Raw genomic sequence first — 24,866 nt, 5'->3', positions numbered from 1 at the left:
CTGGTCTTGAACTTTCCATATAGCTGAGGATGACCTGAACTTCAAAAATTATTTTCAAAAATTCACATTTATTCATTTATTGTGTCTCTGTGTATTTGCATGCACATTCTTACAGCAGAGCATGTATGGAGCTCAGAGGACAGCTGTGATTTATATCTAGTCCTTACTGTATAGATCTTGGAGATGGAGCTCGGGTCACAGGCTGGGCCCTAAGTGTCTTTATCTTCATCTCTCTGACCTGCCCTTGAACTTTTCAGATCCTCCCGCCAGCACCTCCTAGGTCCTGGGATGACAGGGATATACCAGCACATTTGGTTTATGTAGCACCGGGGACCCAGCAGGATCTGTACTGCTAGGTACACGCTCTACCAGCTTGGCTACCTACAGCTCCAGACTGCTAACCATGAGCATGGGACTCATCTGTGACACTTTGAGAAAATGCAACCGAATGAATTTTGGCTTTAAATTCTTTCTGACAGCTTTGAGTCCATTAAAAATACAGTAAATGTCAGTGAGAATTTGCCACAGTATATTGTTTTGCCAAAAGGAAAAATTTGTGAAATCAGTATAAACACTGTAAAATTCTCCACAAAATCATTTCAGAGATTTAGTTTCCTTAAAGAAGAAGCAGATTTATTATTGTGGGGGAGGGATGTGTGCACCCATTGTGGTACACAGGTGGTTGTCAGATGACAGCTTGCGGGAGGTGACTTTTCCTTCCATTATGTGGTTCCCAGGTATTAATCTCAGGTCACCAGGCTTAGTGGCAAGTATCTATGCCCAGTTAGCCACCTTGCAAGCCCTCAGTGGCTCATTTTCCAGTCACTGCCATATAGAACATGAAATGTTTTAAGAGAAATCAGGTACATAAAGCACGCATCCAGATTGAGATGTATCACACACATGTACTCTGTCCCTGTGGCCAGGCCTCCTTGATGGTGCCTGGTAGCGTCTGTGTATACTATACTGCTGTTTTCATCTTCTTTATTTCACAGCTTCCTGGGATGTTTTAATAGGGAAAGTTGATGTAGATCTCTATATTGCTTTTATTATATATCACCTAACTATTGCCACAACACTGAACAGAGGCCATTGTTGTAACAGCAGCTCCTTTTTGTCTTGGGCAAAAGGGAATACATTAAAGTATTATCCTATTATTTTTGAGACAGGGTCTGACTTGGGCTGGCTTTGAACTCCCTATGTAGCCCAACTGATCTCAAATGCATGGTCTTCCTGCTTCTACCTCTTCGTGATGTGATACCTGGTGTGTACCACTATACTAAGCAGCTTCAATTCTAACTCAGAGAGGAAAATGGGTAGGAAAGAAGAAAACTGGGACTTAGCTGCAAGTATGACATCATATCTTATGTCATTCTATCCATAGAACAAGTCTACAGAACCCACTTCTATCTGGATTTTTTTTTTTTTAAATAAAATATGAAACGCTTCACGAATTTGCGTGTCATCCTTGCGCAGGGGCCATGCTAATCTTCTCTGTATCGTTCCAATTTTAGTATATGTGCTGCCGAAGTGAGCACTCTATCTGGATTTTACAGACAGGTTAAGAAAAATTAGCTAATTTTCCTAATACCCCAAACCTAACAAGGGATAAAAATGGGATACTTTCTCTCCTACGCAGTGGAGGAAAAAAAAGAAACAAACTACCCAGATTAAAAAGACATGCTCACTCATTATGTTGTGAGGTCATAAGAGGGAGAAGAGAAACTCATCAGGCTAGCTGTGGTGCTAACCCGAGGGGGACCTCATCATATGGTGCTACCTGCTTGGGTCAGTTTAAACATTTTCAAAATCCAAGGTAAAGCAAAAGAGGCAAATAACAGACACTGACAACCCAGTACCATTATATACAAATAGGCTCTTGTGTATTGAAAAGATGATACGATTTTAGAAAGGAGAGAAAGAAGGAATCTTTGCTTTTTTTTTTTTTTTTTTTTTTTTTTTTTTTTTTTTTTTTTTTTTTTTTTGAGATAAGGTTTCTCTGTGTAGCCCTGGCTATCCTGGAACTCTCTATGTAGAGCAGGTTGGCCTTGAACTCACTGAGGTCCTATTGCCTCTGCCTTCAGATTGTTGGGAATTAAAGGTATGCACCACCAAACCTAGCTAAGAACGAACCTTTGACTTGTAGACAGGAGACAGTAGGCAGTGGGAACATCCTACTTTCTCTGTTACCTTGGTGTGTGCTTCAGAGGCCCCAGTTATGCCTTAGGTCGATTCTGCTAACTAGACCCCAGATTTTATATTTAGAGATATCGGATATGCTACTCATGTTATTTTTATCCTATTTGTGAGTTTTTCTTAACATTATCAAGAACTACAAGCCGGTGAATCTCACAGATGGAGGAACGAATATTTTACTACAAAGTAATGCTTTACTCAACTTGAAAGGTTAACTTTAATTAAGACAGCGATAAAAGCTCTCCCAGAAAGAGTGACAAATTTGTAACATTACCTCCACTCCTGCGGGCCATTGTCAGAGCTTCCAGAGAAGCTGCTGGGCTTATTTCTAGCTGGCAGATCATCACTTTGGCTCCGCGAATGACACTGGCTGCCTCCTTCAAGTCTTCAGTATTCAAAAGCAGATTTGCTCCAGCCACTATGACGATGATATTCTGGCCTACGAAAAAATTCTACATATTTATACTAAACCAAGCAAAGCCAAGCAGTGATATGCTGCACTGTAAAACCATCCTCTGAGGCATTATACAGAATGTGTTAGAAGAATTAATCTTAACATTTCCAGGACATTCGGGTTTAGTTATTGTGTTCCAAATATGTGGGGTTTTTTTTTTTTTGGCAACACTTTTATGAGATTCATAATGTTCTGATTATTTTTATTTTTGAAGGAGATAGAGCCTTGCTATGCCTTCTGGGTTGGCCTTGAGTGTAAGGGATCAAGAGCGTCTCCTGCCTCACCTTCCTGAGTAAGAGGGACTATGAGCACACACCACTATACCTGACTTACTTTGAGCGCTTAGCTATTTTACATGTGTTTATTTTGTGTATGTGTGAATGTGTGTGAATGCACGTGGGTGCATGTATCCATGGGTATGGATGTGGAGGCCACAGGACTTAGTTCTTTTCTCCTAGCATGTGAGTTGCAGGAACAGAACTCATGTCTCCAGGCTGAGCCATCTCTCCAGCCCAATTATTATGATCCCTTTGAACAAAAAATTAAGCATATTTTACTTATTAATCTTTTTATATACAAAGAATAATAGTTGAGAAATGATACTTTTAAATTTTCTTTTATGTGAAATGGCTAATCCATGCATATGGTAAAGATTGTGAGTTCTAAGGGATAGGTATCATATACATGAATATTGGTAGGAATAACCCTGCACAATGCTCAAAACAAATGCTCTACTATTATATATGAGCAGTTCATGTGCATGCCATGCTCTTCCCAAAAGTGATCCTGCTACCCCTAACGTATTTTTTTAAAAAATCTAAAAGACAGAAAATATATGAGATAAGTAATCTCTTACTTTATTTGGTCTATACTGTATAGACTAAACAAAGAAACACAACTAATACGTTTGAGATTTGATAGACTCTCATGACCTGAACCTACTCTCTGTAATCCTTTTATATACCCATACAGGAGGTGGTGGTGATGCACCTTATCTGGAGATGAACCCTTTCTTCCTCTGTCTCTGTCTTTCTCCCTCTATTCCTCCCCCCCTTCTCTCTCTGAGTATGTGGGGGAGGCAGAGGGAAAATGTAGATATTGTTCTTCATGCATCAGCTACCTTTTTAAGAAAATCACTTCCTTTGAGTCAGGGTTTTTTTTTTTTTACCTGGCCTTGAGCTTGTCAAGCAGGCTAAGGTAGTTAGCCAGGAAGCCATGGGGATCTTCCTGGTTTTGCCACCTCAGAGTTGGGATTGCAAGCATATGCTCTCATTGCCAGGTTTTCTCGCCCTCCCTTCTTTCTTTCTCTTCTTCCTCTTCCTTATTTTCTTCTTCTCCTCCTCCTCTTCTTTCTTTTATGTGGGTTTTAGGGATTTAACAGTTCTTACAAAATACCGTGTGACTAAGTTACCTCTGTAGCCCCTGGAAAATGAACTCTTAGGAGGTGTGCTGTCCACTTTTTGATTTACAATACTACATGTGACACTGACTGTTAAACTGCTGCTAGTCTGAACTGAGATGCACTTTAAATATATGCTCAGCCCAGAGAGTGGCATCATTAGGAGGTGTGGCCCTGTTGGAGTAGGTGTGTCACTGTAGGCATGGGCTTCAAGACCCTCATCCTAACTGCCTGGAGGTTAGTCTCCTCATAGCAGCCTTCAGATGAAGATGTAGAACTCTCAGTTCTTCCTGCATCACGCCTGCCTGGATGCTGCCACACTCCTGCCTTGATGATTATGGACTGAACCTCTGAACCTGTAAGCCAGCCCCAATTAAATGTTGTTCTTATAAGAGTTGGTTTGGTCATGGTGTCTGTTCACAGCAGTAAAATCCTAGCTAAGACAGAAGTTAGTACACACTGGGCTTCAAATTTAGTACAAAGAACAGGATGTAACATATTTCACTATTTTTTAAAAAGATATTTTTATTTTTATTTTATGTGCATCGGTATTTTGCCTGTATGCATGTCTGTGTGAAGGTATCAGATCCCCTGGAACTACAGTTACAGATAGTTGTGAACTGTGGGTGCTGGTAATTGAACCTGGGTCCTCTGGAAGAGCAGTAAATACTTTTAACCAATGAACTATCACCCTATTTTACTATTTTAAACATTTATGTATTTATATGTATTGGGATGTGTGTGTTACAGCACACATGTGGAGGTCAGAACAAACTCTCTCCTTCTATCACATAGGTTTAGGGATCCAGTCATGTTGGCAGGCTTGGCAGCAAGTATGTTGACCTGCTGGGCCATCTCTCTGGCTGCACTAATTTTTAAGAAAGCACACTGAAAAGTTTTAATTCTAAAATAAATTTAATTACATGTTGAAATGATAATATTTTGGAGATATATATGTATTTGTATATATATATATAATGTATAGTGTCAAAATTAGATTTACCTATTTCCCCTTTTCCCTTAAGAACATGGTTCCTGGACAATTTAAAAGCTGCATGTGGCTTACATTTTGTTTCTATTGGACAGCACAGCTCTAAAGGAATGAGTTGCAGCAGACATTTTTTAGTGCTTCAGGCTGCTTGTGCAGATCTTGTATAGACATGACCTAAAATTACCTCTCCACACAGAACAAATCCTAGCCTATCGTCTTACCACATGTGTGTTTGTTGGCCATGAGGAAAACTTAATAAAGTGGGGATGGTTCTGCACAAACCCAACCTCAGACCTGGAAAAATGCAAGGAGTCCACTTGCTGAAAGATTGCATCTCTCCTTCCTTCTCCCCTGCGTGAGCTCATTCTCGGTAGGAGTCAACTGTGACATAACATAATATGCATTTCTGGATGGGCTTTGGTGGCTGAACAACAAGCCCAAGACCAAGGCTGTCCACAGACAAAGCAGCCATGGACACGTGGCTAGCTCAGTCACGCCGTGAGTCTGACAAGCCAGAGTAACACTCATCACTTTGTCGGCACTCTTGCCTTCATCTGAAGGAGCTGATTGTTCAGTTCCTTTATATTTATTATTATTTTTAGAGAGTCTCACTCCGTAGCCTAGCTTGGCCTTGAGCTCCTTGCAATCCTCCTTTGTGAGTCTCTTGAGTGCTGGGATTACAGATCTGTGTTGCCATGTCCTGCACAATCTGTACTCCAGGCTATTCCCTCACTGTAAGCCAGGTGTGGCTTACCATAACCGACATTTTGGTTTGCAGGGAAAAAAGAAGGAAGCACTGAGGTCATTTCTAGGACATAACATGAGGTTTAGGGTCAGAAATGACCTGCCTTTGGCAATAATCATCATTGGTGACATAGCTTAATGTAATAAATGCTGCATTATATTTCTATGTTGTTCATAGTGATATATGATTAATAATTATATATGATTAATGATTTCATTCTGACCACAGAATTAAAACTTAACCTAGTGTCTTTGCTATTGCAACGTTAGACTGCTGAGGTTGAGTTTAAAATGCTCATGCAGAAGTGCACTGTAAGGGGCTTGAGATGAGGCTCAAGTTGGCAGAGTGCTTGCCTGCCACATAGATCCAGGCTTGGTCCTTAGCACTGCATAAACTGGGCATGATGAGGCATACCTGTGATCCCAGTGACTGAAAGATGTAGGCAAGAGGATCAGAAATTCAAAGCCATCCTGGAATCAGTGAGACTTTAGTCTCAAAACAGACAAATAAACCACCAAGAAAACAAACCCCTAAAGAACATGCAGAAGGCTGGGCAGGACATCAGTGAGTTCAATGCCAGCCTAGGTCTCGAATAACTCCCCTCATGGAAAAACATAGATGTAGGCAATATATTAAGTGTAAAATTATTAAATATTATGTGTAAATACTGAAGAAAATGAAAAAAAATTAACGTGTTTCACATTGCATGCCTTTCTGGGTAGCAAAATGAAACCTCATGCCATCTGATTCTGTCTCACCTGGGATGAGAGTCTTCTCTTTATCCAACATATCATGTTCACACTGCCTGTGTGACCTTCTTGATGATCAGATGGGCCATTTGGATACTGCAGTCTTGGGTTCATGCTAACCTTTACACAGAAGCTCAATGCCAGAGCAGAATGCTGTCTTTCACCTCATTTGATCTCTTGTACAGGCTGTGTCATCTCAATCACCACAAGGGAGCTGTGTGCAGGCCATAGATCTTCTGATGTGGATTACACCAACGTACTATTTCTTACACTATGTTGTTATGATCATTCTGTTTTATTATTACTAATATAAATCTCTTATAGTCTCTAATTTGTAAAATAAACTTTATTACAGTACTATACATACGAGAAAAAAACATTGTATAGAGAGATCAGACTATTGGCAGTCTTAAATTGTATTCCTCTATGGATAATGAAGAACCACTGTATAAACCAAAGACATATTGTAATAGATTCTAACACAGCCCACAAAACATATTAGATTCTATCCTATGTACCCAAGAGATGCCTGGTCTTTCTGAATATTGGCCTTAATTTAATGTAAGAAACCCAATGTAGATATTTTTACACTTAGAACAGTTGGTAGACTATGACCCCTCAACTTGTTTTGTTTTGTTTCTTATTTGAGACAGGATTTTACTTTGTAGCCCTGGCTGTCCTGGAACTCTCTATGTAGACCAGGCTGGCCTTGAACTCACAGAGATGTGATGCTATACCCAGCTGTAGTTACTGTTTTTAAAGGTAAATGTTTTAACTATGGTAAAGCCTCCTGGTAGAACTATGTATACTGACTTTTGAGGTTTGATTGTGGCTTAAAGAGCAGACAAAATTGAACACTTATGATAAGTTAGAAGTAATTACTGGCTTCCATTAGCTCAGTAAATAATCTATAAATACGATTCATCCAGCTTTGTGTTTTACCTGTTTACATTTACTTACTTAGAGGAAGTGTAATGGAAGTGGCAGGTGTGTACTTGACTGTTTTGAAACACACATACACACACACACACACACACACACACACACACACACAGCCCACACACGAGTGCGGAGCCTCCCGTGAAGGGAAAAGGGAACACTGTGATAGAACATAGGTCGCATTTGGAAGCATCTACTGTGCTTCACATATATTAGACAGAGTATTTTACAAATGATCAAGGAGGGGAACATAACTTAGTTTGTTACTTGGAAATGTCATTATCTGGAGCAGTGGGTTTGGTGAGGCTAGTAGGACTGGGGTGAAGCAGACAAGTTCTGGAATGCACAGTCTGCTCGTGGTGGCGGCTCTCATACGGGAGGCACATACCTTCATTATTGACGATTATGGAGGCTGTTCCTGTAGCTGCATCTCTGGTCTGATATGTAAACTCTACAAGAAAAAGAAAGCTACAATTGAGTAATACAGCCTGGCATGGATAATTTATTTTAACAATTTTTATGTGACACTAATTCTTGGAAAAACTTTTTAACCTTTAACCATCTGGAATGAGTTAAAAAAGTAAGTAATTAGTGCTAATTTATACCTATCACCTATACAGTGAGGAAATGGGCATCTTTACATCAGTGGCACCTTTTCTTTGCATTAGTAACAACCCGTCAAACTACCCACACATTTTACTCCTTAAAATTATTCATAGTTGTATACATATGCATTTTTTAGAACAACATATTTCTTCTCTTCACTGTAAAAAATGACAGACTTGAGATTAAAAAAACAAAAGGTTAAACTTATAAAATGAACTTGTTTGATTTCCTTCATTTTCATAAGCTTTGTGTTTCATCCAGAACTGTGGTCTGGCATGGAAGCAGATGTTGATCAGCCAGGCAGCCTCTGACAGCAGCAGAGAGCCTCGAGCTGGAGGCAGAGGCCCCGTGTTCCAGTCCTGGCTCTGGCTCCAGCTGGCTGTGTGCTCTTGGGAAAGCCCCAGAACCTTTGCTTTACTCTCTTGTGATTATGTTCTCAACCCTGGCAGCTCTATGATGGCCTTGGCTGTACCATTCAGTGACTTTTCTTAAAACACTTTTTATGAATATAGCACCTGTGTTTTTCTTGTCACCTGCCTCTTAGCCATTAAATGAAGATTTGTAACCTCCAATGATTCATTCCTGTCTGGAGGCATGTCCATGAAGAAATTAAACAAAGCAGTGCTTACGGCTTCTCTGGCTACCAGGGGAGGAGCTACTAGTTATACTTAGTTTTCAATTTTCCAGATAACAGGATCACAGAAGGATGTTATAAACAATAAGCCAGGTGTGGTAGCACACATCTGTAACCTTAGCTCTCAGAAGGTTAAGACAGCACGGCCTTGAGTTTGAGACTAGTACAGGCTACGTAGTGACTAACTACCAGGTCAGCCAAGGCTATATAGTAGGACCCTTCCTCAAAAAAGTAAAACCAAAACAATATAAAATCCATAAGGAAAGTTATAAACATTAATTTTAAAAAGATGAAATGTTACCTGTAGAAATATGATTTTGTCTTAAGTTTTCTATGTAATCATTGCCAAAAGAATCATTGCCAACCTGTATCAAAGAAACGATGAGCATTAGATCTTTTACATTTCGTAAAATGTTACCATGTAGTTTTTAGAGTACTTAGCATTTTAAAAGGGCATATATACATGGTACTTCATAAGACTTACTAATTAATCTTAATGTAAGATGCCAGACTGTATTTCAGCCCTGATGTAATGTAATGTAGTCTGTAACCCTGCTTGTCTTCCTTCCCATCTAAAGCATGGAGCATATATGTCTGTGCACCCCCTTCATGCCTGGTGTCTGAGGGGACTAGAAGAGACTTCAGATCTCTTAGAACAGAGGTTGCAAATGGTTGTCTGCCTTGTGGGTGTTGGGAATTGACCGTGGGGTCTCTGAGAGAGCATCCAGTGCTGTTCCTGCCAGGGCATCTCTCCAGCCCAGTGTCAGTCTCTTGAAGGCAGAGCTGCACATGAGTGGTACACACTGCACAGGCAAAGCTGTGTTGTTTCAAATCAGTCCTTTCTAACTCTTCACCTTCAAATCGTGTATGTATTCACCATTCATTCATGTTTCTGGACTTTAAAAAGGTTAAGGTCTCATGTTAAGGTGGATGTGGAGAAGCCCACAGGCCCCAGTCCTACACAAACAAAGAACTAGAGGCAACTATTAAGAATGGGAAAATAGTCTTCCCCAGGGAAGAACAGATTAATTAACCAATTAACTAATACCAAATGGTCAGGCTTGAAAATATATACACACAAGAACAGTATACACACTGAGCAGGTTGTATTTATAAATTTAGGAATACATATATATATATATATGCACACATATACATACACACATATACATATATGTATGTGCAAACAATGAAAAAGAGGTCATGAACTTGAAAGAGGGGTTTATGAGAAGGTTTGGAGGGAGGAAAGGGAATATAATTACATTATAATCTCAACAAATTAATGAACTAGTTAAAATCGGCTTGAGATCTGTGCATGGTGGACCGTGCTAAGCACTCAGCAGATGGAAGCAGGAGGAAGACAAAGTCAAGGACTGTCCAGGGTCCTAGGGGGCCCTTGTCTTCCCTCCCGCTCCAGCCTTAGAAGCACATACTTCCTAATCCTGTTTGTTTCCGCACTCAAACTGATGTTCCTAGAAATTGTTAGGAAGTCACAGTAGAACCTTTGAAAAGGTTTTTGACTACTTCCTGTCACTGAGCACAGGGAATAATAGAGATGAGATCTTCACAGAGGATAATGGGCCTAATAAAGACCATTACAAAGGAGTATCAGAAAGCTTCTGTTTCCCACTCACACTTTGGCCATCAAATTGACAAGAGAGATTTAAATGTAAGAATCTTGGCCAGGAGGCAACTGGTGCATATGGGAGTCAGAGGGAGCTTGGAGTCTTCTTTCAATTCTGCCTTTATCAAGCTAATTAAAATTCTTTGCATTTTGCCTCCAATTGTTCCATCTGAGCCAGGCTGGAGGGTGGAACTGGTGTGAGTTCTCTCTGGCAGACAGGAACCAATGGTTCTCAACGCTGGCTCACATTAACATCTCCCAGGAGCATTACACATCCTGATGCTCTGGATATACACACTCCTAGCTAAAGCAACTTTGCACGCAGGTGGAACTGTGTGGGGAGGGGAGTCTGGTGTGTGGTCCACGTGGAAGACTGCTGGGTGTCAGGATGGAAGGGCTAGGAGAGGGTTGGAAAGCTGTGTGTGTCTAAGACTTGGGAATGAGAGCTGACAGTGAGCTCACAGTCCTGGCTGGGCATGCTCTGTAGGTAGATCAGCTAAGAGGAGAGGGAGCGGGCTCTGCAAAGCCCATTAGGGCTGCCAGGCTGGACCCAACACTGGGATGAAGACACAGCAGAGCAGCAGGGATGTCCTCGGAGTGTTTGCTGAACCCTGCTCGGACGGCTACAGGGTTGTTCCCACTTGGGGTTTTTGTTGTTTGTTTGTTTTGTTTCTTGTTTGTTTGTTTTTTGTTGTTTCTATCTTTCTAAAATTCACTTTGGCCAAAATAATTTGATTTCATTTTTGGAGCTGTGAGTAGAGTCATTTTTAACTTGACCTCATCACTTGACTGTGTACATATGTTCGTGTTTATCTCTTTGCCTTCACTTCTGAGGACGTAGGAGTCCATTCTTCTCTCTCCACCTACTCACACTGTACCTGTTTTTCAAGCACGAGCTTATGTCTACCTTCCCTCTTTTGGCTCTCATTAATCCTCTCATTTCCAGAACTCCTACACAGCATTCCTGATTGCTACCATAAGCCAGTGCTCTCTTACATTGTTTGCAACTCCATATTTGTCCATTGAGGCTTCCTACAGCTTGGAGAGGCTAGCCTGGGATTTAACGGCCCTTTCCACAGCCCTGCACATGAAAGGTGTCAATAGTATCACATCATCTTAAGTTATTCTACAGTTTTTTTTTTTGTTTGTTTGTTTGATTTTTCAAGACAGGGTTTTTCTGGATAGCCCTGGCTGTCCTGGAGCTTACTCTGTAGACCAGACTGGCCTCGAACTCAGAAATCCATCTGCCTCTGCCTTCCAAGTGCTGGGATTAAAGGGGTGAGCCACCACTCATTTATTATTGTGGCTAAATTCAGTGGCTGTAAAAATATACTGTAATATTACTATAAGTCATTCTGTCTACTTCTGGTTTCTGTACTGTCCAGGCCTGGGCAGACTGAGCACAGCACTGGTTTCTGTACTGTCTAGGCCTGGGCAGACTGAGCACAGCCCTGGCCTGATGCATAGGCTTTTCAGTTGCACTGTCCTAACCTCCTGTGTCCTTTGTCACTGGACTTCATGTCTGACCTTCCTGAAGGAACCAGGTGCTACCTGCATTAGAGGTGAGACACTTTTACCTGTAGGAAACAAAACCCTGTTATTTCCTCAGATCACCCTAGTGTGCTGGCTCCTGGCTTGGTCACTGAGGTCCAGGTCTGCTTGTGGTTTCTGTTCATCTACACAGGGAGCGGCTGTGGGCTCACAACTGGGTCCTACATCTTGGGCTCTTTATTTAACATGGTTCTTAGCTGCCATGTTTGATGATCATTCTTTCTCCTCTTTTGTGCGCACATATGTGTCTGTGAGGTTGTACACATATATGGATGTTCATGTGTATGTGTGTGGGTACTTGAATGTGAAGGTCAGAGGTCAACTTCAGGTGCTGTCCCTTAGGGACACTATCCATGATATTTGAGACAGGGACTCTTATTGGCCTGTAACTCTCCAATTTGGCTAGGCTGGCTAGTAAACCATACTCCTCCAGCCTTGACCTCTCTGTGCTGGGATTATACATACACACATATCACCAGACTGTACCCCCCTTTTTAAACACATTACTGAGGTCAGATCCTCACGTTTGCCACACTGCCATCTCTAGTCTCCTGCTATTTTTGGACAGGGTCTCAGTACGAAGGTTAGGGAGGGCAGCTTCACATTCGTGGTGGCTCTGTGCTAGCTTCCAAAGTGCTGGGATTACAGGCATTCGCCAGGGTTTGCTGTCTGGAAAGAACTTCCTCCTCATAGATGTTTGGTTTTGATGGAATACAAGTGGAGAAAGCATCTGCACTTGTCAGGAGAAGCCTACGAGAGAGAAGCCCTGGCAGGCTTTTGCCTTGCGATGAAGACTTTCCTTTTCAAAAACACTGTCTCTAGTTATCGCTGGACATTAGCCTAGACACATGACTCAGCTGAGTACCAAGTCCATGTTTCTTAACTTTGTAGAGTATTCCATTATCTGTTTGTTGTTGTATAAACACTAACGGAACCCTGCTTACTGCTTTTGTCACAATTACCTTACCAAATAACTCCTTCATGGTTCTGCCTGTGCCACCAATCTTCCCCGTCAGAGCCTGACAGCTAGTGTATGGCAGTAGAACATAAGTTACCATTGTGTGGAGAATGACAGGGATTCTCTACTAGTTTCTCTTTTGCTCCATCTGTTCATTTTTATCTTGATTAATGTAATGATTTGGGTTTTGATTTGGAACTTGTTATCTTTAAAAAAAAAACCCGCTAAAAACAAGTGTGGCAAATTTGTCTGACGAGAATATACTGCAAGCTGTGTGTGTTGGTGCACACCTGTGGCCCAGCTTTAGACAGGTGAAGGCAGGAGGATTAAGGGTTTTCTATACCATACAGCAAGGTCAAGGCCAGCATGGGCTACACAGGGCTATGAAACCCTGTCTCACACAACCAAAAAGAAACACACACAGGATAACACAACACAATACTACACAATGGAAGCTATAACGACGATTTATAACTTTTGCTATAAAAGTCTATTATTTTTCTCTTTAAGAGGCACATACCTATAATCCCAGCAGTCAGAAGATCAAGGTAGGAGTATTATGACTTGGAAGCTAATAGGGCTACAAAGAGAAACCCTTTATTAATCAATTAATAAGAGAGGTTTCCAGCTAGAGGTGAAGTTTAGAGGCAGAAGGCATTCTTTGCATTTGTGAGACTCTGTGTTCCTTCCCCAACACCAAAATAAGAAAATAAAACAAGGAGACTAAGAATATCACACAATTTTCTTAATTTAATGTTTTAAATAAATCCCTGCCTTAGAGTCCCAAGACACAAAAAGCAAATTTATCCTGGGTGGGCTTTACTTGAAATCAGTTTTCTTATGTTTTCCTGCGCAAATTTAGCTTGGACTAAATTGTGTGGAGCAAACATGGATTACTAAAAGAGCTCAGAAGATGCTCCGGAAGCATGAGGTGTTGGCAGGAGCCATCCATTCCACAGAGCAGAGGGAAGCAGACAGCCCCTCCCTTCAACTGCCCTCAGGACAGGAGGACAACTCCTTCCCTGCTCCTCTCACATCTATCACATGATTTCCTGTCTCATTTCCCCTGTTCAGTTCTACAACTCAAATATTTCTATTTTGTTTTTCTATCTTTGCCTTCCATTCTATAGATCTAAAATAAAAACAATCTCAAAATCTTAAGAGTAGGATGAGACCCCAGGTCCATGGAATCCTGACTTCAGTGACCCAGGAATACTTTGCATACAGCTTTCAAGAGGGGAGGGTGCTCCACTGTCTTTTCTACTCCCAGTCCCTGGGAGCTCCCCTCATCCCAGGACAGTCACTCTGGATACCTAGTTTCCAAAACCAACTCTATGTCGACCTTCTTCCTGCCAGGAAAGCCTACTTTCTTGCCAGTGTCTGAGCTCCCTTTGTGAGCATCACTGGGTCGTTACCTAGATCTCATCTTCAGTCAAGGATGGGATAAGTCAGTGCTCTCTCATAGTGCCATCATTTCTAGAATGCAATTATTTCCTGATTGGCTGTATTACTATTCTAAATCCCTAAGGACCGATCTTAATGACAGAGGTGGTTCATATTTTGAATTTTGTTTTTCCAGTGATGTTTCTGGCCAAAAAGCCATGAGAATGATATGCTGGTCATAAATGAGAAATAAAACCACTGTTCATTAGCAGATGAAGTGATAATTGTATGACTTACATACACCTTAGAGGCTCCCACTGAGAGAAAAGTGCTGCAGGAATGCAGAAATGACATTTCTGCAGATTTTTTTTTTTTTTTGTAAAATCTACATAGTTCACAAGAGACAGCTTTTCTAAGTTTTTTTTCCCCTTATCATCTGCTGGGCAGATTCAAACTCAGCTTTCCTTGAACTTCAACTCATATAAGTTTACCTTCTAATAACAGAATGTTACCACCTTCAAATGATATGAAATATATACAATTGGAAACTTTTGACAGCCAAATACAATTATTTTCAATTACTTCAGTAAGATTACTGATGTTACACACCCTTTCCCTATACAACTGAAAATAGGAGTATGCCAAGGATCAGTTATGTGTGCCAAGGATCAGTCTATTATAACCTTGACTCGGCTAGCATTCACAGCACAACAGTAACAATGAGAGGCGTAGTGAGGAGTGGCTGTTTCTAGAGGTGCTTTGCAGCTGAGGCCCTCTGAGTGCAGGGTGACTCAGGCTGTTTAGAAGGAGGACTGTAGACCCCCACGGAATAGGCTAATTCCTCTCACATTGCATATTCTGGCTATAAGTTCATTGGATTCAGGGAATGCAGCATCAAGTGATTTGAGTACTGCTACTTCCCAGGGGACTCATCAACGGAGAAACTCATACCAAACATAAGGAAGCCTAGTCACTCTTCTTTAGATTTTTTACAAACAAACCTTCAAAAGAATTAAAAACAGGTACTCAGAGAGGTGCATGTAGATGCATAGTCACAGGCTACCCAGAAACAGTCAGAAAGGTGGGCACAGTCCAGGAGTCTAGCAACGCACTCACTGATGGATAGGTATCCACATAAAGGTATAGTATTTAGCCATTAAAAAAGATGTAATATTGATAGATGCTATGGATGGAGGAGCCCCAAAAGCAGTGAAAGAAGCCAAAAGCAAAAGTCATATATTACACAGCCAATTTGTTTGAACTATCTGGAACAGATAGGTTCATTGAGACAGAATGTAGATTGGTGGCTACAGGAATTGAGAAGAAATTGCTTAAATGAACAAGAGGTTTTCCTTTGGAGTGATGGTGTTCTATAACTGGCTAGAAACAGTAGATGCAAAACATCACAGATCACTAGGTGTTACTAAAATGTAAGATTTCTTTAGACAGGCCCTCACTATGTAGCTGAGGCTGGCCTTGAACTTGACCCTTCAGTATCATAAGCAGTTGGTACCACAGGTACCCATCACTATCCCCAGTAAAGTGTTCATTATATAATTGTGAAGGGAAACAGAAACAATGAGCTTGAACCAGCCTTTGCCCTGGGCCCCTTCCCAATGCTGTATGGCTTACCTTGCAGACTATGGCCGCCTTTGCTCCAAGCCGGGCAGCTTGGACACACTGGTTGGCACCTTTTCCTCCAAAGCCAATAAAAAACTTATGTCCATGAATGGTTTCTCCAGTTTTTGGCAAGCGAGAAGTAAGACTATTATAATTTAAAGAGAAGAAAACAAAGCATGTTGGTAATTGCAATCAGTGTGCATTCTTGAGAGAGCAGGAAAGGTTATGACTAGAGCTTGGATTACTCTTAAGCAAGCCACGAGCTGCCAGGAAGACGGTCTTTCCTTTCAGCCTGCGTTACAACACAGCCCATCTTTTCCAGAGAATCGCTCTCCTCTCCAGTTGCTGTAGCTGTACTGCAAATGTCAGCTGGTGCCTGTACTGCACAGGGGCTATTCACAGGCTAGTCCCCTGGCCCACACCAGAGCTCTACTCACAGTGGAACTCAGCAGGCAGGCTGAAGCAAAGTGTATGTGCTTCTCTGCCAGTTTAATAAGAAGCAGGAGGTGTGTCATGATTCTAGTGAGTATCAAGTGTGGGACTTGAAGAGGAGAGGGAAGGAGGGATTTCTGGTACTAAAAGAACCCTCTTTGTTTCCTTGAGGGTGGGGCAGGAGCAGACTCTGTCCTCCATACTGTGTTATTTTAGCATGATGTCCAAAAGAACTTCTATTTAAAACGATGGATCACTAAGTACTAAGTTTGGGCTTAAGTTTCATTATGGAACATCACAATCATATAAACACTCAGTCCTGTCTACTCAGCACTCAGATTCAGTTATCAACTCCCAGCTCATCTTGCTCCCATTTCCATTGGTGTCTCAAGAGGCTAAGAATGACTTCACCATAATGCTATGGCCAGCAGTAGCAGTATTATTCAGGGGAAACATTACATGAGGTTTGTTCCAGGTAAAGATTTTCATGACTTTAAAAGACAAGATTTGAGGAAACAGCATTTCTGGAGGATGGAAAGAAATGACTGACTTCAAAATGGTAGGCGTTTCAGACAAGTGAAGTGAGGACTGGCTGCCTGGCCACAAAGAATGGGGCCAAGGATGGCAGATAGAACCAAAGTGAGTTAAGCTCTCTATAGAAAGAAAGGCCAAGTGTAAGTTCACAGTGGAGACTGGGTGAGAATCTATGGTGTTTGAAGAGACTACAGGTTTGTATTCATTAATAGGCCATGCTATATCTGCAACCAGCACATATTGTATTAGACTGGAGTAGCACAACAATGCCAATTCCTCCAGGTCACTAACAGCTTGTCTGCAATGGGTCGACATGAACTAATGCCAGAATGTACATTTGTTTCAATAAAGACTAAGATCAACCCGTGAGCCTCTCTATATGCTTCTAAAACTGTCAATAAATCAGACGACACGATTCCACTCCCCAGCACCGTGCTGTCAAATATGCTTGAGATTCAAGAGACTCATCAATAATGTGAAAACATCCCACTCCTCCTCTCTTCAATGCTATTTTTATCTAGGATTCTACATGCATTTATAGTACTGATGAAAAAAATATACATCTAAAAGGTTCACTTCTGAAAAAGGTACTCAATCAAGAGAAAAATGGTTTTAATGTAATGTTATTATCCTGTCATTTAATTTAGCAATGACAGTGATGATGGGATTTTGATTTGCATCAGAAATCTTAAACATTTTAGGATTCTGTTATGAGCAGCAGCAGTGAGTAATTCATGTGATGGAGTTAACGATGTGAATTCTTGGCTTATTGATTCTGCTACTAAAAACTCAGAAAACCTTAAAAAGTAGAATATCTCACATGGCAAAAACAGGTATAATAACTTCACTAGAAAGATAATGACTTAGAGGAACTTAGGACTTCTGCTTTATTTATCTGGGTCACAAGTCACTGCTTTGAATCAAGTGTCCTTTTTACTGTCAGCTGTGGGGAACCATGAGAACCGTACTGCCTGGTTATTATGGGATGTGTATGTACAGAGGGTGAGGGTGAAATTATGGCAGCATGTATGTGTGCTTGATATAGGAGCAGATATGGCTAGGATATAGAGTGATCTCTTTGACGCAATGCTATTTGTATGTATATTGATGTTTTGCCTGCACGGACGTCTGTGCTTTATGTGCATGCAGTGCCCATGAAGTCCAGAAGAGGACATCACATCTCCTGGGACTGGAGTTACAGGTAGTTCTGAGCTGTCTCGTGAGTGGTGGAAATTGAACCTCAGTCCTCTGAAAGACCAACAATGCTCTTAACTGCTGAGCCATCTTTCCAGCCCCTTTAGAATCATTTCTAAACAAACAATATTAACACAAGCTGGTGTATATTAGCAAGTGTGGAATTAATTCAGCAATCATTGAAAGGCTTCGCATCTTTGGCATTTTATTATTTTCTTTTTTCTTCTTTCTCCATCTTTTCTCTGCCCTTACTGCTTTCTCTCTCCAGCTGTTAACTTTCCCAGTCTGGGGACAAAGATTAAGTCTGCTGTGTTCTCCACTGCATCCAAAATGTCTGCCACACAACAGACTTGAGGTCTTGTCTCCTTTGTATAGTATCCATTTTTGCTTCTGAATTGGGGGTATGAAGATGCTTATTATGGAATGGAAGAATAAACTAGCAGCCATGGCCATACAACTGTCTGACAACACCAATTCCACGTTTAGCCATATCTTGCCCACTATACTCCAGTTTTTAGCAAGGGTTTTTCTTTCTCTTGTCCTACCCCCTTCTCCGCATCCTATTTGAGACAGTCTCACTTAGCTCAGGCTGACTTGGAACTCACTCTGAGGCTAAGGCTGGCCTTGAACTCCTAAGCTTCCTGCCTCTATCTTCTAAGTGCTAGAATGACAGGCATGTGCCTCCATGCCCAGCTTCGGGTTTTTCTTTTCTTTTTTCTCCTTTTTAAAATATTTGTTTTCACTTTTAAAGTGTGTATCTGTGTGTGTGTGTGTGTGTGTGTGTGTGTGTGTGTGTGTGCTGGTACCCTCACAGGCCAGAAGAGGGTGTCAGATCCCCCAGATCTGGTGTTACAGGTGGTTGTAAGCTGCCAGATGTGGGTACTGGGACAGACTTGGCCCCTCTGAAAGGACTGCAAGCATTCTTAGGCTCTGAGCCTTCTCTTTAGCCCCCAGAATTCCTCCCCAATAACCAAGAATTATAATTATAGAATACACCATTACTTACACATTCAGACAATTCAGATTGAGAGTGTTTTCTGATGTACTTTCTATAGGGCAGAATCATCTTGCTGAAAGGTTATAATTCAAACTGGATACAAGTGAAAGATGAGTGAAACTCATGTTACAGATACAGAATCATATGATCTGATTCCCATCTTTTAAAGAGGGTGGAGATGTAGCTCAGTGGTAGAGCACTTGCCTAGTATGTGTAAGGCCTGGAATTAAAAAGTAAAAATAAAAATAAAACAAAAAAAAATAAAAAAAAAGGAAAAACAAAAGCTCACTGTGTCTTTTGAAGAGTAAAAAGGTAAGTGTGCAGATATGCATTGCTAAATGGAAAGTATACATTCTGAAAAATGAATAATTTTGTTATTTCTCAAATACCAGCATATACTTATACTAACCAAGATGGCTGTGTCATTAAGGACACCTTATGAGACCACCATCACACACACTGTCTATGGTTGACAGCAACAGCTTCATTTACTATGTGACTGTTAAGGTTGCATGCAAGAGGGCAACACACAGATAATGAGCTCATGACTGGCACCCACAGAGAAGGGTGGGGAACAAACCCAGCATGTTCTAGTGGTCTCCTCAATCTAGAGGATTGGACCCAAGGCCTCACACATGCTAGGCAAGTGTTCTGCCAGATTCATGGGCAGTGTGAGTTTTATAGCTCAGATAGTCCTAGAATTCTGCTTTCATTGCTCAAGTAGCTGGGGTATAGGCCTGTACCATTAGACCTGGCCTTCATTTTGTATGCTGGATACTTATGCACTAATATCTATATGGTAAGAATCTATTACTGAATTAAGGCATACCACTTCAGATTCATTTGTCCTTCTGCCTTATTTTTTAGCTACCTGTTCTTTGTTGGTAACAACTAGCTTCTTGCAGACACAGACTAATGGAGCTGTGTTATTTCTTCTCTAGAGCTTCTCCATTCCTTTGCTATGATACTTTAAGACAGCCCTTGGAGGTCAAAGGTCAGTTCTCTCTTTCTAACATGTGGGTCCTGAGGATTGGATTCAGAGAGTCAGGGCTGGCAGGTAGCACCTCACACCCACCATTATCTTTGTATGGGCTCTGACTCCCAGCTCCGACTCCCCTGCCCTGCCTGTGCTTCCTCCATTGAGGGGGAACCTGTGGGTGTTCAGGCAGGGACACAAGGCAAGAGGAGAGAATGGAAACTTAGTTTAGATCGACTTTATCAACCTGAATCAGACTTGGGAAGTCTGATGGCAGGCAGTTCATTACCAGCATACTTAAAACACAGAACAATTTGGGAAAAGGTTTTCAGGCAACAATCATTCTAAACCTGGGCATACAATAAGGCTTAGAATAGTGGTTCTCAACCTTCCTAAAGTTGCAACCCTTTAATATAGTTCCTCATGTGGTGACCCCACACCATAAAATTATTTTGTTGCTACTTCATAACTGTAATTTTGCTGCTGTTATGAATTGTAATGTATAGATCTGATATTTCCGACAGTCTTAGGTAGCTTCTGTGAAAGGGTTGGTTAACTTCCAAAGGGGTCATGACCCACAGGTTGAGAAAGGCTGACTTAGAAACTGCTTTACAAAGTACATGTGACTGTGAGGGTGTGTTTTCTTACTAAAGGGCCTAGAATCTACTGTGGTCTCTGAGTGAGATAGCATTGAGGTCAATGGGCCAAAAATACATGTAAAAGCCCCTTGCCCCCAATTATGGATTATTAATTGGGACCTATAGACAACAACAGTCTATGAAGGGAAGAGACTGGGATAAGTACTTTGGGGGAGGTCTGCCTCCACAGAAAGCAAAAAGGTTAAGAGGTTGTTAACAAAATGCACTCCCAGAACTTCCGGGAACATGTATTTCCTCCTTTGAGAAGTGGGCCCCTGTGGTTTTACATTCCTTGTTCCCTAGTGCTCGGTGGGCATAAGGACATTTGTGTCCCCAACACTCCTTTCCAGTGCTCAGTAGAATATATGTTCTTAATCCTTTGTGTTGTGCTTTGCTCCTGTTTAATCCAGTATAAGTTAGTTTACTGTGCATCTGAGTGTTTCTTAAAGAAATAAATTTAAAGAGAATAGAGGAGAAGCTGGAACATTAGTTATAAATAGAAGTTCCTAAATTGTAAATTCTATTTCACTCTGAATTAGCGTTCCTAATTCATTAGGAAGTTATAACATGTTTAAGAAAGTACCCACACACAGCACCATCGCCTGGACACAGGATGTCTCTCTGACTTTTCTTATTGTGATAAGCAACAGGGGAAACTGCACTACTACTGTTTCATGGTTTGATGTTGAGGGTACAGTTGCCCATCAAGGTAGGGAGAACATGGAGGCAGGAGTGTGAGATGAATGCTCACATATGGGCAGATGTGCTCACATATGGAAGCGGAAGGAGGAGGCCTGTAGCACATGCTGCCTTTTCTTTTTATTCAGGCTAGGACCCAAGCCCATGGGATGGTTCAGGGCAGGTCTACTTCCTTCAGTTGATTCTCCCTGGAAATACCCTTGTGCATGTGCCCAAAGGTATGCTATACTAATGCCCTATGCTTTTCTTAATCTGGTCAAGTTGACAATGAAGATTAACTATCACAGCACCATTACATGGATTGCTTTAGTTCAAACATGAGGCTTAGCTAGATGCCAAAGACAGGCAAATTAAGATGCTCAATGTGGGGGTGGTGAGAGTGTGTGTGGGGAGAAGACGAAGAAAGAGAGAAACAAGGTTGCTACCATTTAAAAATTAAAATAGTATAAACTTTTGATTGAAAGAGAAAAATCTCAACAGACAAAAACATGCACAAGACATATTTAAACTGAGAACAAATTCATAGCTTGCAAAATATTGCATTTTTGAATTGGACAGAAAGAAATGCTGTCCCTGTCGTGAGAGGCGGTGTGGTTAGAGATGGTGTTTGGAGCAGGAGGCCTGACCCACTTACTGATTTCGTTATCTTGACAGCTCTCCCCTCTTTGAACCAGCTTCTTCTCTTGCAAAACAGTTTAATAATACTTGTCAACTCCTGAGATGCCGGGTTCTGTGCTCACAGTGAATTCACTGACAGGTGTTACCAGAACAACTCAGCAATTGCTTTGAACTTCTTGACAATGAGGTGGTTGTTACAGGTTCTCAAGAGATTATTTGAACCAAAGGAAGGGATGACCTGGTGATTGGAAGATGACAAGTCTTTCAACCAAAGAAGTCACACTAATACCTACTTCGGCAAAAATCAAGAAACATGTTGCTTTTTTTTGCTTTTGCATTGACCCTTTCTTCTGGCTGCAAGTTTCTGACATATTATAAACCTCTATGATAAGAGATTGTACATTAGCTAATACCTAATTAAAATTCATACTAATTATTCCTGCTGCCTGTATTTTTCAGCCATTTCTCTTCTCCTCAGCATTTGTGTATGTCACATTGAAAGGTTAAGTGTAATTTCAAAATCAAGTTGTCACTCACAAAAACATGAGTGAACTTAGAGGGCGCTATGGTAAGTGAAATAAGCCGGGATGGGTGAGCTCACTTATTTGTGGAACCTAAAAGCTGAACTCAGACTAGTAGAGTAGAAAGGAAGTTACCAGAGGCGGAAGGGGAGAGGTGGGATTTGTTACAAAGCCACAACTTGATAGGAGGATGTGGTGGTTTGAATATGCTTGACCCATAAGGAGTGGTATTGCTAGGAGGTGTGGCCTTGTTGGAGGAAGTGTGTCATTGTTGGGGTGGGCTTTGAGACCCTTCTCATAGCTGCCTGCAGTCAGATCAAGATGTAGAACTCTCTGGTTCTCCAGCGCCATGTCTGCCTGGATGCTACCAAGCTTCGCACCATGATGATAATGAACCTCTGAACCTGTAAGCCAGAACCAATTAAACATTGCCCCTTCTAAGACTTCCCATGGTCATGGTGTCTGTTCACAGCAGTGAAACCCTAACTAAGACAGAGGACTACCTGCCTGTGTTCTACCCATAATATGGTGACAACAGTGAAAAGTAATACATTGTATACTCTAAAATAATAGATGTACCCTGATAACTACAAAATAAACACATGTATTGAAACATTACACTGTAATGCATACATATGTATATTTGTCAATAATTTAACAATCATATTAGTAACATATATTTCTCTCTGTGTAAAAAGATCTTAATCTACTAATTAAAATTGCATTCTGCTTGGCATGTGGCAGGGCACATGCCTTTCATCCCAGTACTCAGGAGGCAGAGGCAGGGGATCTCTGTGAGTTTGAGGCCAGCTTGATCTACATAGTGAGTTCCAGGACAGCTGGAGCTACATACGGAAGGTACTGTCTCAAAACAAAACAAAACAAAACAAAACAAAACAAAACAAAATGCATTTTTTCCTAATCTGAACTTTTAGACATATATATGATGTTTTAAAGAAATAAACTATCAATTATTATTATTATTATTATTATTATTATTATTATTATTATTATTGTTTTTTTCTCTGAAATATTTTACCTGAAGCGAGTGTTACAGGTGGTTGGGAGCTGCCTAAGGTAGATGCCAGGCACTGAACTCAGGTAATCTGAAAGAGCAGTAGTCTCTGTGACCATTGAGTCATCTCTAGAACAAGTTGTAAGATGCCCCTGCCTGTACTGGATGCTTGCAACCATGGATAGAATCAGACCCAACTCATACATACAATGCTTTTCCTATAGTGAATACCTATAACAAATTAGGCACAGTAAGAGACTAACAATTAACACTGCCAAAATAGAAAAATCATCATAAGGTTCTGCCATACAACTGCCATCACCACCATTTTTGCCCTTTGCTGCACAAAGGTCGACTGAACACAAGTACTTTTATGCAATGATAAAATGATAAAATGAGTTTGCTCAACAAGAATAATGCGCACACACACATGCATTATCTCCCCCCACTCCTTACTTTCACCCAAGAACAGTCCTGGAGAAATAATAGAAGCTCAAATACAGAGGTAGAGAATGGATCAATTTTGTAACTAGAAGCTGTAAGAGGAAAAGAGCAAAGGAAATAAACATGCATTTGGGAGTTAGGAAGTAAGATCTGACAGCTTCAGATGGCAAAGGTTGCCATGAGGGTCCTATACAGTAAGCAGCTAGGAGGCATTAAAAATAGAAAGGAGATTGGCAAGACACAGGAATCTCACAAAAGGCAAAGTTAATGATGCTACTTCTAAACTCACTGAAAACAAGAACATTTTATTTATATATAATAATTTGTATACTTATATAATTCATATAACAATTTACACATTCTTACATAAGTGATTGTGACACTTCTAGGTATATCCTCAAAGAGTCAAGTCAGTGTACCATCTGAATATACATGCTTACTGCTGTGCTATTTACAAGTGCCAAGTGAGGGTGCCATCTAGGTGCCTGCCAGTAGAAGAATGGATCAATATAATGTATTATAAACATATTTTAAGTAAATAGAATATATACACAAAAAAAGTTTTCCTCAGTCCCAAAGAATGATATGCCATTCTTAGGAAAATTAATGGGCCTGGAAATCTTCATGTTGAGTAAAATAAGCCAATTTCACAAAGACAAGTAACCTTTGTTTTTGTTTTGTTTTCTTGGTTTTTGTTTTGTGTGTGTGTGTGTGTGTGTGTGTGTGTGTGTGTGTTTTGAGACAGGGTTTCTCTTTATAGCCCTGGCTGACCTGGAACTCACTCTGTAGACCAGGCTGGCCTTGAACTCAGAAATCCGCCTGCCTCTGCCTCCCAAATGCTGGGATTATAGGAGTGTGCCTGGCTGCCTTTGTTTTTGTTTTTTAAAGATTTATTTATTTATTTTATGTGAGTACACTGTTGCTATCTTCAGACACACCAGAAGAGGGC

The 24,866-nt window shown here is 40.9% G+C and overlaps 1 protein-coding gene and 1 non-coding gene across 9 annotated transcripts in view; both read right to left on the bottom strand.

Moving 5' to 3' along the window:
* Rbks (ribokinase) overlaps positions 1 to 24,866 on the bottom strand; it is a 73,372-nt gene that overhangs the window by 33,990 nt on the left and 14,516 nt on the right. For all 8 annotated transcript variants that reach the window (XR_004114680.1, XR_004114676.1, XR_004114679.1 and 5 more), the window contains exons 2-5: positions 15,862 to 15,994; positions 9,015 to 9,078; positions 7,862 to 7,924; positions 2,471 to 2,635 (exon numbers count right to left, since the gene is read on the bottom strand). Coding sequence is in view for 3 of the 8 variants with exons in the window: in XM_031357623.1 (XP_031213483.1) it covers positions 2,471 to 2,635; positions 7,862 to 7,924; positions 9,015 to 9,078; positions 15,862 to 15,994 (425 nt within the window). In the remaining 5 variants the exon portion in view is untranslated. The remainder of the gene's footprint in view (positions 1 to 2,470; positions 2,636 to 7,861; positions 7,925 to 9,014; positions 9,079 to 15,861; positions 15,995 to 24,866) is intronic.
* LOC116081213 lies at positions 1,432 to 1,538 on the bottom strand. The gene has a single exon (XR_004114740.1). It is a non-coding gene; the product is annotated as a U6 spliceosomal RNA (small nuclear RNA).

This window comes from Mastomys coucha, unplaced genomic scaffold (assembly GCF_008632895.1).
Source record: "Mastomys coucha isolate ucsf_1 unplaced genomic scaffold, UCSF_Mcou_1 pScaffold6, whole genome shotgun sequence".
Lineage (NCBI taxonomy): Eukaryota > Metazoa > Chordata > Mammalia > Rodentia > Muridae > Mastomys > Mastomys coucha.
The sequence above is the reverse complement of the archived record's forward strand: the minus strand, read 5'-3'. Positions and strand labels throughout refer to the sequence as shown.